The 13,411-nt window shown below is 46.4% G+C and overlaps 2 protein-coding genes and 1 non-coding gene across 4 annotated transcripts; 2 read left to right on the top strand and 1 right to left on the bottom strand.

Annotated features, from left to right (window-relative positions):
• Positions 1 to 403: 403 nt before the first annotated feature.
• Positions 404 to 6,821, top strand: LOC123162297 (probable E3 ubiquitin ligase SUD1). Of its 2 annotated transcripts, none has more exons than XM_044580090.1 (9): positions 404 to 742; positions 1,470 to 2,150; positions 2,686 to 3,453; positions 3,559 to 3,770; positions 3,871 to 4,245; positions 5,122 to 5,279; positions 5,395 to 5,558; positions 5,673 to 5,819; positions 6,005 to 6,821. In XM_044580090.1, the coding sequence occupies exons 1-9, from the start codon at positions 467 to 469 to the stop codon at positions 6,521 to 6,523; spliced, it is 3,300 nt and encodes a 1,099-aa protein (XP_044436025.1). In that variant the 5' UTR covers positions 404 to 466; the 3' UTR covers positions 6,524 to 6,821. The 2 variants fall into 2 exon arrangements, with proteins under 2 accessions (XP_044436025.1, XP_044436026.1); XM_044580091.1 differs by having other exon boundaries at positions 405 to 742; positions 5,128 to 5,279.
• A 1,598-nt stretch (positions 6,822 to 8,419) lies between these two features.
• Positions 8,420 to 8,500, top strand: TRNAL-AAG (transfer RNA leucine (anticodon AAG)). The gene has a single exon. It is a non-coding gene; the product is annotated as a tRNA-Leu (tRNA).
• A 1,180-nt stretch (positions 8,501 to 9,680) lies between these two features.
• On the bottom strand, positions 9,681 to 12,690 carry LOC123161603 (germin-like protein 5-1). Its single transcript, XM_044579424.1, has 2 exons — positions 12,258 to 12,690; positions 9,681 to 10,317 (listed from the first exon to the last, which is right to left on the bottom strand). Exons 1-2 carry the CDS (start codon positions 12,376 to 12,378, stop codon positions 9,785 to 9,787), a joined length of 654 nt encoding a protein of 217 aa, XP_044435359.1. The 5' UTR covers positions 12,379 to 12,690; the 3' UTR covers positions 9,681 to 9,784.
• Positions 12,691 to 13,411: the final 721 nt, after the last annotated feature.

Raw genomic sequence — 13,411 nt, 5'->3', positions numbered from 1 at the left:
CAATTGAATGTGGGCTCTTTAAAATTAGGGAGTCTAGTGTTACAGAGGATGGATAGATTAGTGCATAAAATTAACTTATGACCACATTCATGACTTGATGATGTGACATGATAACATGAAGAGAAAAGAAAAGTACTTATGACCACATGCATGATTTGATGATGTGTCATGGTTGTAGGAGGAGGAAAAATAGATTTTTTTTAGGGGTAGGAAAAATAGATAGTGGACTGCAACTATTTAAGAATAGAAGGTACATGTATATATACATCCTCAAGACCCAGCCCTCCCGGCCCGGCCCGGCCCAAGCCCAAGCCCAAGCCCAACCCGGGCCCGTTTGAGGAGAACCGCCTCGTCACCGACCGACGCGTTATTAGCGAGGAGGCGAGCGGAAAATCCTCGCCTCTTTCTTTCCCCACCCCTCCCTATCCGCCTCCCCGCCCCCGCCGCGATCGCCCACGCAGCAGCCATGGCGGAGATCCTCGACCCGGCCGCCGCAGCCGCCGCGGGCGAGCCGGCGGAGGAGCAGGAGGAGGCGCGGCCGCTCTCCGCCGCGGCGGCGGCCGCGGCCGCGGACGACGACGAGGACGAGGAGGAGGAGGGGGACGTGTGCCGGATCTGCCGCAACCGCGGCGACGACGAGCACCCGCTGCGCTACCCCTGCGCCTGCAGCGGCAGCATCAAGTTCGTCCACCAGGATTGCCTCCTCCAGTGGCTCGACCACAGTAACTCCCGCCAGTGCGAGGTACGCATCACCTCGCCCGACCTCCCATCCCCGTTGACGCAGCTGGGTGCGTAGCTTGGTAGGTCCCTCGGGGATTCGATTGGGCGGTGGTGGTGTAATCGATCGACGGGGCGCCTAGCCGGTGCTCTCAGCCGATTCATTCGGGAAATCCCCTCCTAGTCGTTGGTTGGGGGTAAAATTGGTCAATACGCGTCGTCGTGCCTGGATAATTTGGGCGAGTGATGCGGTGGTGATTTCGCGCGTGCTAGGAATGATTTTACCGTTCCAATTTGCTATAATTTGTGAAGCTAGGGTTTCAGAACCAGGTCCATGGAATGTTATTTTGTGAATTGCCCTTCAAGCAATAGGATCTCGTTCCGTTGGATACTTTGGCCTTTTTTAGAACCATGTCCATGGAATGCTTTCTGTGAAGTGTCCTTCAAGCAGTAGGATCTCGTTTCGTGGCAAGCTAATTTGGTCTGTACATGGTGTCAAGAGATTGGTAGTTAATGTCGCCATGCGCCTATGCCATTTTGCTGACATGGCGACAGTATCCTACTCCCTCGGTCCCGTAAAATAAGATGTTATTACAACCAATATGTGAGCATAATCAGTTACTGCTTGTGTCATAGAGGGAGTATTTGTTACTGCTTGTGTCACAATCTCGCCGGGAAAGTTAGTTTCAGCGTCATATATGCTTGTTCTGCCCAACTCCAGTTTTAACAAACTTCACTTCTGTGACTTTCAGGTCTGTAAACACGCATTCTCTTTCTCGCCCGTCTATGCTCAGAATGCTCCAACAAGACTTCCTTTCCAAGAACTTGTGTTTGGCGTTGGGATGAAAACATGCCATGTGTTTCAGTTTGTCCTCCGGCTTGCCTTTGTTCTTTCAGTCTGGCTCATGATTATCCCATTCATTACCTACTGGATATGGCGGTTAACATTTGTGAGAAGTCTTGGTGAAGCTCAAAGGCTGTTCTTGAGTCACATCAGCGCTCAGTTGATTCTCAGTGATTGCCTACATGGATTTCTTCTCTCAGCTATCATTGTCCTTATATTTCTTGGAGCTACCTCTTTAAGGGACTATATAAGGCACTTGCGGGAACTTGGAGGACATGAAGCTGACAGGGACGATGCAGGCCGTGAAAGGCATGGTGCCCGAGCTGTCAGAAGGCTAGCTGGTCCTAATAACAGGGTTCCCGGTGCAGACGGAAATATTGATGACTTGGCTGAGGCCCAAGGACTTGGTGCTGGGGAGCTTCTGAGGAGAAATGCAGAAAATGTTGCTGCTCGATTGGAAAGACTAGAGGCCCAAGTTGAGCAGATGCTAGATGGTCTGGATGATGCGGATGGTGCGGAGGATGTTCCTTTTGATGAACTTGTTGGTATGCAAGGCCCAGTATTTCACTTGGTTGAGAATGCAATTACGGTAAGGATCTTTTCTTGTTATTCTTCTTTTAGTTAGACAATCGGTTTCCTTGTATGTTTACATGTATCTGAACAGATATTCCATCTAATATTTTCATCCTATGCAAAGTATTAGGCTGTGTTTTCTCAACAATCTTTGGTTGGACAGCATCTGTATCGATTATCCCTACTATGTCCCCTCCAGATAGTTAGCCAGTTATATGCCTTATCTTGGTGTCCTCATTAACATGATGCTCAGCACTGTTATCTGTGACATCTATCTTGCCTTTTTCAAGATTGTTAGATGCATTAAAAGCACTATTCAATCTTGGTGTCCTCATTGGCTTCTCATCGCACTCCCAGAAATGTCATATTAATACCTGGCATGAAAGAAATATGTTTATTCTAAAATTCAGACGCATTTAGGATCCTTAAAGTGTAATTGTGATTTTTCTGTCATGTATCACCTGGTGTATTGTTAGCTTTATTGCTGTCATGCTGGCAGTGTCTGTTTCTCCCTTATTTTCTAATTTTTATATGCATATATTTCTCTTCAGGTTTTGGCCAGCAATGCTATATTCCTCATTGTTGTGATCTTCGTACCATTCTCATTGGGAAGGATTGTCCTGTATTATCTATCATGGTTTTTCTCTTCAGCCTCCAGTCCTATGCTGGCTAGGGTGATGCCATTTACGGAATCTGCTATTTCTTTGGCTAATGAAACATTGAATAGTGCTTTTAATGCCATGAAGAATTTCTCTTCCGACAGTCACAATGAAGGTGTTATTGGGCATGTGATTGAGGTGGTTACTCAGTCCTTGAAGATAAATGCCACTGGTCTTGCTGTAATGCAGGGCACTGGGAAGAGCAGTCTGGTGAAAGGAACAGTTATTGGCTCATCTTATCTTTCAGATCTGACAACTCTTGCTGTTGGATACATGTTTATCTTTTGCCTTGTGTTTTTGTACATTGGATCACTGGCTTTACTTCGATATGCCCGTGGAGAACGTTTTACTATTGGAAGACTCTATGGCATCGCTGCAATACTAGAGGCCATTCCATCTTTATGCAGGCAGTTCTTTTCTGGAATGAAGCATCTCATGACCATGGTCAAAGTTGCTTTCCTTTTGGTGATAGAACTCGGAGTATTTCCCCTTATGTGTGGTTGGTGGCTTGATGTCTGCACTCTTAAGATGTTGGGTACCACAATTGCTCAAAGAGTTGAATTCTTTACGATGTCACCCTTGGCGAGCTCCTCGATCCATTGGCTTGTTGGGATTGTATATATGCTCCAAATAAGCATATTTGTCAGCCTTCTTCGAGGGGTATTGCTCAACTTGCCAATCCTTGTGATATTTCTGCTAGTTCATGAACTGCACACAAGGACTTGTATATCTTGTTTCTCATGTTTGTTTTGCCTTCCTGTGTAGGTACTGCGGAATGGAGTTCTTTACTTCTTACGGGACCCTGCTGATCCAAATTACAATCCTTTTAGGGACCTGATCGATGATCCTGTGCATAAACATGCTCGACGAGTCCTTTTATCTGTCGCTGTGTATGGAAGCTTGATTGTGATGCTGGTCTTCTTACCTGTCAAACTGGCCATGCGAGTAGCTCCTAAAACTTTTCCTCTGGACATTACGTGAGTCCTATCATCACGATATCTTTTTCATTGAGCCTTTTATCATTTCCGTCTCATTTGGTTATTACACTTACATCATTTTGTTGACCTGTTTTTGCAGCATTTTTGACCCTTTTACCGAGATTCCAGTTGATGTGCTTCTGTTCCAAATATGCATCCCATTTGCGATTGAGCATTTCAAGCCTAGGGCAACTATTAAAGCTCTGTTGCATCATTGGTTCGCTGTGATTGGCTGGGCACTAGGCTTAACTGATTTCTTACTACCAAAACCTGAAGAAAATGCTGCTGGGCAAGAGAACTGGAATGGCAGGGCAGAAAGAAGAGATAGAGTACATGGTGGGATGGAAATGGTAGCCCCACAGCTTGAGCAGCGTATGATTCAGCATGCTGCCATAGATAATGATGGTAGGGGTAATGCAAATGAAGCCAATGACGTTGCTGAAGAATCTGATGTAGATGATCAAGGAGATTCAGAGTGAGTATAATATCTAGATAGCTGTAAAAGAATAACTAATTACTTTCTGCATATTATTTTTGAACCTGCACAAAAGAAGATTATAATTTCTATATCTAAAGAAAAGCAGTTTGGAGTATGATAAAAGAATAACTACTTGCTGTTCTTACATCGTTTTTGAACCTGCACAAAAGAAGATTATGCCTCCTATATCAAAAGTAAAACAGTTTGGAGTGTGGTTGAATTATTTTTCTTCTAACAAATTCTTAAGACTATAAACTCTGCCTTTAAATTTTACAAGACCTTGGCGCAGTGGTAAAGCTGCTGCCTTGTGACCATGAGGTCACGGGTTCAAGTCCTGGAAACGGCCTCTTGCAGAAATGTAGGGAAAGGCTGTGTACAATAGACCCAAAGTGGTCGGACCCTTCCCCAGACCCTGCGCAAGCGGGAGCTACATGCACTGGGGCTGCCCTTTTTTTTTCCTTGAAGCCCCTCCCCTCCCTCCTCCTTTAGAGAAATCTAGCATCTATGTTAAGTAATCAGTATAAGCACGGAAATTGCTTTTGGATCCTGGGGCTCCATGGAGCCCGTCATATTTTGAAGTTTAATGTACATAGAGATGCATACCATGTTCCTGTAAATTTTCATGATGAAATATGTTTTGGTGTGAGCTGCACACACACAAAAAAACATGTATTTCTAGCACATTTACTATTTGCTATGAACCATGTTTTTTTCTTCAGAATTGTTTGAAACTTAATCTCACTTTTGATTTTTTTTTAAAGGGCTCCATGGTGCTCTGGGAGCAAGAAATCCTCTCTTATATTAGTATATATAATACTATTACTAAATTTTATCACTAGTTAAGTGTTCTTAATAATTCTTTACCTTTTGAAGGTACAGTTTTGCACTCCGTATCATACTCTTGCTTGTACTGGCATGGATGACGCTACTCATATTCAATGCTGGAATGATTGTTATTCCCATCTCACTTGGCCGTCTAGTTTTTGAGGCTGTTCCCCGCCTGCCAATCACACATGGCATCAAGTGCAATGGTAATTTGCTGATGAGTACTGCTTACCTTCCCTTGTTTGCTATATAAGTTTCATATTTACGAGGTTAATGTAGTGATGCTTCACTAAACTTGTGGTTTTCTTGTCTCTCGATCAGATCTGTTCTCTTTTAGCATTGGTTGCTATATTATCTGGAGTGCAGCAGCTGGAACCAGATATGCAGTTGACTACATTAGATCACGACGTCTTGGCTTCCTGGTGCAACAGATCTGCAAGTGGTGCTCTATTGTCCTGAAGAGTTCCGCTCTCCTGTCAATATGGGTAATTCATCTGGACTGAGCTTTTTCCAAGTATCTCATTTTGCATTTGTCAGCATGGTCTATGATTGACAAGGCCTGTACTCTAGTGTCTAACCACGAATAATGTTCTTTCCAGATCTTCGTTATCCCCGTGCTGATTGGACTCCTTTTTGAGCTGCTGGTGATTGTGCCCATGAGGGTGCCTATTGACGAGAGCCCAGTTTTTCTGCTGTATCAGGATTGGGCACTTGGATTAATATTCTTGAAAATTTGGACTAGACTGGTAAGAGTGCAAATCTCTGATTCTGTTTGCAAATCTCTGATTCTGTCTGTTCCACTTAAGCTCTCAATGACTTTGCAGTTACTTTTTAAGTTTTAACCGGATAAACTTATTTATAACCATGGGTAGGCACCTATATGAACGTTTGAATTATTTTATTGATTGTTTTTCGTGGGTACTCATTGCAGGTGATGCTGGATCAAATGGCACCTTTGGTTGATGAAAGCTGGAGGATGAAGTTTGAGAGAGTAAGAGAGGATGGCTTCTCCCGTTTGAAAGGTCTATGGGTCCTGCACGAAATCATAACCCCCATCATCACGAAGCTCCTTACTGCTCTCTGTGTTCCATACGTCCTAGCGAGGGGTGTGTTCCCGGTGCTGGGCTACCCACTGATTGTGAACTCGGCAGTCTACCGTTTTGCCTGGCTCGGGTGCCTGATATTCAGCACGCTCTTCTTCTGCGGCAAGAGATTCCACGTTTGGTTCACCAACCTCCACAACTCCATCAGGGATGACCGCTATCTCATTGGCCGGAGGCTGCACAACTTTGGCGAGGACTCCCGCCGGTCGAACGAGCCTGATGAGACTCCAGGTTCATTAGAAGACGACCTTGCGCTGATCCCTATAGATCATCCGGACAACGACGACGTCGGGCTGAGGTTCAGGGGCAACAACCGTCAAGAAGACGCTGGGCTGGTTGTCGGTTAAGCAGGTGCGTGTGACCGGCATTGTAGAGTGAATGAGTTGCCCTGTAGTAGCGTTAGGGTAGTAGGCAAGCATTGTTGTACAACACACATAGTAGCGAGGGGAATAAGCTAGATAGAAGGATTTGCGTGCCGAAAGCTGATGGTCAACTGCCTTTTTTTGGTTCCTGTGGTAGTCGTTGCTGAATGTATATATTGGTGGAAGACCTAATCAGACATAATCTGATGTTGTACTGATGTAATGTGTAAGGATAAATCTGATTCCACACTGGTGTAATGGCTGATGTTTCACGTTGGACCTACTCGTTCTGGTTTTCATCTCATGGAATGTAGCACCGAGGTTAATTTGCACTTACTAGCTGTTTGTCTGCTCAGTTCTTAGGGCCGAGGTGTTCCCTTCATAGCCATCAACCACAGTTTGATAGCATGGTGTATTATTATCAGTTTAGTGACAATGAAATTGGAGACTGGCGCTCCTAAGTTTGGAAAAGAATTAGAGAAACTATGCATGTATATTTTTCTATGTGCAACTTAATGATTTATGGAAGGCTAAGAGTGACAGGCCCTTGGAAAGAAATCTGGGAAGCTGAGGTTTTAGTTCAAACTAAGACAACTTATTACTATTATAGATCCCAGGGAGTACTATATTTTGCTGCGCATGCACTTGTACAAGAACCAAATGGCTGATGATCTAGCCGTGCTCAACTAACGAGGGACGACAGGGTGCATCTGCCAACACATTGACAAGCGCTCCTTGCTGGGAGCACCATCAGAACTGATCTACAACCAACAGGTTTCAAGGCCTTCACTAACGCTGCCTGGAACACGCAAAAACTCCGCCAGCACCCCGTATGATGAATTGGTGTATACATATATAAGCAAATGACGAGATGGTTTGGAAGCACTCAACAAGTGGTTTTTATTTGTCGGCATCGGTTTTATCACGCACAATTCATTGGATCTATGGGCACCACCTTCCACTGCTACATTTGGGGCGTTTCGGCTCCGCCGAAGGTGAAATTCTTTGCTTGGCTTGCAACTCGTAATAGGATTTGGACGGCTGACAGGCTCGCTGGGAAGGGTTGGCAAAATTGTGGACTGTGTCCGCTTTGCTAGCGTGTGCAAGAAAATGGAGCCCATCTTTTCTACAAGTGTCGCTTCACCCTTAGGATTTGGAACCTCATCAAAAATTGGCTTGGTCTCCATATGATTGACATGTCAACTTGGGACAATTTGCACTCTCTCTCGCTTTGGTGGAGAAACATGTCTGGAAGCAACATCCCCAATAGAAAGGCCATGGCATCCCTCACTATGCTAGTTGGGTGTACCATTTGGAATGAGAGAAACGCTCGTATATTCAGGCACAAGTCAACACCTGCGCTGGTCATCTTCGACACCATCAAAAGAGAAGCTACACTTTGGGTTACTGCGGGTGCACACAAATTGGGTAGCATAATGCCGGAAGAGTAATGGACCTCATGTAATATGTGTGGTGTAACAAACAAACTCTATTCTCCTTCTTAATTAATGGATGAGGCAAAGCTTATGCCTCCGTTTCGAAAAAAAATATAAGCAAATGAGAAAGAAGATCACAGACCAAATGTTATGATCACGGCATGCCGCGAAGCTGTCGATTCTCATCTTGATGCAGAAGACAGAGCTCTGCTATTAGGCTCTCAAGCTTGCTTCTGCTGCTCAGCTCAACCAGGCACCACCACACTCCTATTGACAAGCATATACTTTGCCTTATTCATAGCTGTTGGAGACGTTCACCCCTATCCAGGCCGTTGGGAAATTATAAATTATATCTGATTTTGAAAATATCTCCAGCCTGTGGCGCGGTTGGCAGTTGGCACACAGTTCTGCACTAAGGGATCGCTCGAGAAAAGGACACAACAACGATCAGATGGCCGAGTTGGTCTAAGGCGCCAGATTAAGGCTCTGGTCCGAAAGGGCGTGGGTTCAAATCCCACTCTGGTCAATTCCTTTTTTCCTTTTTGATTGATGAAAGCCCCATGGGCCCAGCGGTAAAATCGGCATACCAGTTATTGGAGTGCCATTCCCCTTTGATGGAAGACCCCATCGGCCCTGTCCGCAAAGGAGTTCAGGTGGACAATGATGGGAAGCACCTCCAGCTGGAAACTTGAAAATTTAGCGGAGGTTTTTCATGCGGAGTGCATTGCCCCGATCAAAGGCGGCGTCGGGAAGATGTCGCCTTGCTTTGAAACATGTCGTGAGCTCTGATTCTCCTGGTCGATCAATGTTGGGGACACTTTTCAGGGAGGCCAAATTTCGTCTCTGACTGGGTACCAAGTGGTCTACTCCAAACGTATGTGTGATAAGCCTGTGCATGTGCTTGCTGGTATTGGTACTAGGGAGGTTATTATTGCCGACCATACTCTATGGTTGACTAACTTTCCCTTTGATGTAACATGTGTGGTGGCCGGCGATCTTGCCGCATCCACAGTTTAATGGAATGCGATGGTGTTCTAGGTAAAAATAAATAAAAAATCTTCCCATAGGGGTATGCAATGCTCAATGTTGCTTCTCTTAAGCAACTTTCTTGCATCTCTAATTTCTATTGATTCTACATCGAGTATACTATATACTACTCACTCTGGAGCCTAGCTTTGACGACTACTTTTATTAATCAAAAAATGATGTGCTTTTTGTGACACACAATTTATGTTTCATTTGTTAAATCAGTGGTCAAAGTTAGGCTCAAAATACGAGATGGACTTGTAGTCTTGTACACACGATTGAGAGGGATTGCTTCATTTAGAGTCTAAACAAACGCTAAGATTAGTTTTATCCCAAAATGGGTGTGCAAATCTTAAGGCCTTAGGTCACTCACAATGCATTGTACCGTGTGCTAGAACTACTTTAGTTACTACATTCACATTGCATAATTATCATGCACTAGTATCATATTTCACTTAAAAGATATTTCATTTGATTTATAATTTGTAGAATTCAATACAAAGTTGTGGATTCAATCTTCTTGTTTATTCCTCTCGTCTCCAGGTATGATATCAAAATATTCTCTCACATCCTTAATTCCAATGCCACGTCATCTTTTTTTTCCTTAAGCGTCACTTCATGACAGTATTATGATACTTGCACCGGAAAAGGTCATATGCGTGATGGAATATCACTTGCAGCATTTTTATTTCGATTCCGTTTCAAATGTTTATCACAAATAAACACATCGAGATTACTATGCCTGAGAAAATGTGATAAATTACTAGGAGATTGGAACAAGCATTCAAGACCGCCGAAAGTTTGCCCGGATGCTGTCCACGGTGTGCTTGTCCGTGAAGAGCGTCTTAGCGAGGAGATCATCGGGGAGTGCCCCGGCGAAGAGCACGTTGGCGAGGAGCACCAGCCCGGGGTTCTGGCTACTGAGGCTGGCGTAGAGCGCGGCGGGGGCGGTGCCGTTGTTGTAGAGGAAGTGCATGAGCCCCTGCGGCACGGCGAACACGTCGCCCTTGTGGAGCACCTTGGAGAAGAGCTTGTTGTCCGGGTAGGAGGAGACGAACCCGAAGTAGACGGAGCCTTCCAGCACCACGGCCGTCTCGGCCGCCCTGGGGTGGTAGTGCGGCGGGAAGATGGCCCCCAGTGCGAGGTCGACGCGGGCGTACCGCTGGCCCTGCGTGTTAAGGCCCGGGATCTGCACGGTCACCGCCGAGTACCCGTAGCGCTCGTTCACCGCGTCCCGCAGCTTGTCGGCGCCGGCGAAGAAGAAGTCGTCGGACACCACGGCGGCCGGGTCCTTGCACGATAACCCATTCACGCGCACTGCGTAGTACATGCATATAAAGAGCTTATATGACCACATCATGAAGCAGTCCCTCGGCCCCCATTCACATTCGTGATTTAGCGAGTATTGATCATCAGTTATAACAAAAATGCACTCCCACTCTAAATTAGTTGAAGTTCTAAATTTACTTAGGGCCCTGATAGGCGCGGTGCGCCGGCTGAAACTTTCGGCCGGTCTAGCCCAGGCCGTTGGATGCGAGCCGCGCGGGTCGTTGGATCCAGGTAAAAAAAAAAACAATCGCCCCCGGCTTCTTCTTCCTCGAGCACTCGGGCTGGATCCGCATGCCTCGCTCAAGGAGCGCGGCGCCGCGCCTCTTGTCTCCTCCGGTGGCCGTCCTCGTCGCCGGCCCCCGTCGGTCTTCCTCATCACCGGTCCCCATCCCTTTCCAACCCCCTCGTCGCCGGTCCCCATCCTCGCCGGTCGTCCTCGTCGTCCCCTAGACCCATGCAACAGCCACACCTGCGGTTGCAGCTCTCGACGGCGCCGGTTGTTGCTCCCGGTTGTAGCTCCGTCACCGCCGCTCGCCGTTGATGCTCGCTGCAAGGAATTGCGTCGACGACAGCTGCCAGTCAATCAACGCCGTTTGAATGGATGTAGCAAAAACTTCACTGGTAGTAGCAAAATTAAACTACGGTTGCAGCAAAAATCTTCTCGCCGTCGTCGCGAGGTTGTAGCTCCGCCTAGATGGACGTAGCAAAACCTTCGGCGGTAGTAGCAAAATCCTACTATGGTTGCAGCAAAATCGTCATCGCCGTCACGAGGTCGCAGCTCCCGCCTTGATGGATGTAGCAAAAAACTTTGCTGGTGGTAGCAAAAATCAACTACGGTTGAATCTTTATTATCTACGGTTGAAGCTTTTTGCGACACCTTGAAGCTTTTCCCTGTTGGCAGTAGCCAGCCCCTAGCATCGGCATTCAATGTTTGAAGCTTTTTCCAACGCCGGTTGAAGCTTTATGCGATACCGGATGTAGCATTTTGTTGTGGCAATGGTTGGTTCCAGCATCTGTCGCCACTGGCTGAAGCTTTTCGCCGCATCGGTTGTAGCTTTCAAGAATGCCGGTCACAACATCAAGGGTGTCCCCATTGTGCTCTCAGCTCGACGTCCACCTCGAGCTCGTGTGCCATGGCCGCCCTGCCTGTGAGCTCGCAGGTGATGCCTCCCCTGTCGTAGTAGCGCCGGTGCTTGGCCCCTGACGAGCGCGGCCATGGCTTACGAGATGTAGTTGAGAGAGGGGAGGACACTAGCTCGGGGGCGGAGGAGGGGGTCGGCTTCGGGGGTGCTCGCCGGAGAAGAAAGGGGGGCTCGCTGGAGGAGATCGCAGGTTTGGACTTCCATGGTAGCCGGGGGAGATGGGGAAAAAAGTACTAGGAAAGGGAAGGAGAAGGAGGTGGGGATGGGGGGAAGGATAACGTGGTGGGCCTAGCGCTGCGTGTGTGGACGAGACCGGCCGAAGCGTTCGGCCGGTGCGCCGTCTTCAAACGATTCCCATTTACTTAAGCCTAAATTTCTCTAAATTTGACCAAACTTCTCTAACTTTGTGTTAAAGTCTGCATCATCAAATATATAAAGCACGAATAGTTATGATCAATCTAATGAGACTAATTTTGTGATATAGATGTTGGTGTATTTTCCTATAAACTTTATCAAACTTAAAGAAGTTAACTTAGGACAAAACTAACAATTCAATTAATTTCAAACAGAGGGAGTAAGCAGTGTAGCATAGAAACTATTCCATTGTTTTCTCAAAAAAATAACACACAATTGGGAACTTTTGATGTAATTTCTCTTGGCAAGAAATAACTTGAGTTTTATTAGTCAAATTATCAGTCAAAGTTGATTGTCGAAATGTGTGGCACCGTGTAAATTAGAACGGCAGGAGCAGAAACCAGAAGGACGCGCACGGCCAGTGTTTCCTACCTTTGGACGTGGCGTCGGCGATGCAGAAGTCCTGGAGAGGGTTGGGGTCGAAGGCCTCGCCGCCATGGCCGGAGCCGAGGGCGACGAGCGCAGCCACCAGGAGCAACGCCGCAGCAGCCATGGCCAGCAGTCCTTCTCGAGTTCTCGATCAGCACATGTGCAACGAGAAACGACTGCAAGTTAGATATATAGCGCCAGCGAACTTCCATGAATGAGGAGCCGTGGTGTGAACGTACATGGTGGAATTCCGGTGAAAACGAACGCAGCTTTGCTGAAGGTCAACGAAGGCTCCTGTAGTCCTGTCTAGAAGCTTTGTCTAATCATGCACGGAGAAAACTAACCAGCTTTCACGGACGAGGGGGGACTCCATTTGGAAATTAACAAAAGTTTTCAAAAACTATTCGTTATATTTCGGAAGAGTGTGCGAGCGGCGAGCGCGTCATTATCTATCATATCATCGCGAATTTTTGGCGTGCCTGCCTTGAATTTATAGGAGGGGGTTCATACAGGAGCGTGGAGAAGGACTGAATCGTAGCCATTGGTTGGCTTCCACGGTTGCAAACCGAGTTTAGTTTAAGTTGGCAGGCACGTTTTGCTCAGCAAAGGCTAAGACGACGTCTCACCAGCTTTGATGGGCCTCAGCATGGTTGAAATGTGTGCATTGTGAGCGTCCAGGTTTGAATTAACATATTAAGCTAATGTAGTAGGTGATTTTCTTTTTCTTTTTGCGGGTGAATGTAGTAGGTGAATTTGAGGGTTAGTGGAAGCAAAACCACGCAACAAAAAACTTGGGGGCTGGTGCAAAATCATAATTCCGGCCTCATGTATACAACTGTTAACCCCAAGATGGTGTGGAAGTTTCTGACCATGTTGGGAAAGCTAAGCTCTTGCATGAAGCTTTTAAGGAAAGTCTTGGCCAATCTGAAAACTTTGACATACCTGCTCACCTACTTCACCTACTTGCCACTCACCAGGATGTTCCATTTACCAAAGAGGAAATTGATGCTGTGATCAAGGATCTACCAACAAACAAGTCACCTGGGCCTGATGGGTTTAATACTAATTTCATTCAAAAATGTTGGCATGTTATACAACATGACTTCTATGACCTATGTGAGCAATTTCAAAAAGGAGGCATTTGTTTGCAGAGTATC

This window comes from Triticum aestivum, chromosome 7B, assembly GCF_018294505.1.
Source record: "Triticum aestivum cultivar Chinese Spring chromosome 7B, IWGSC CS RefSeq v2.1, whole genome shotgun sequence".
Taxonomy (NCBI): Eukaryota; Viridiplantae; Streptophyta; class Magnoliopsida; order Poales; family Poaceae; genus Triticum; species Triticum aestivum.
This window is presented reverse-complemented; position numbering and strand designations above follow the sequence as displayed.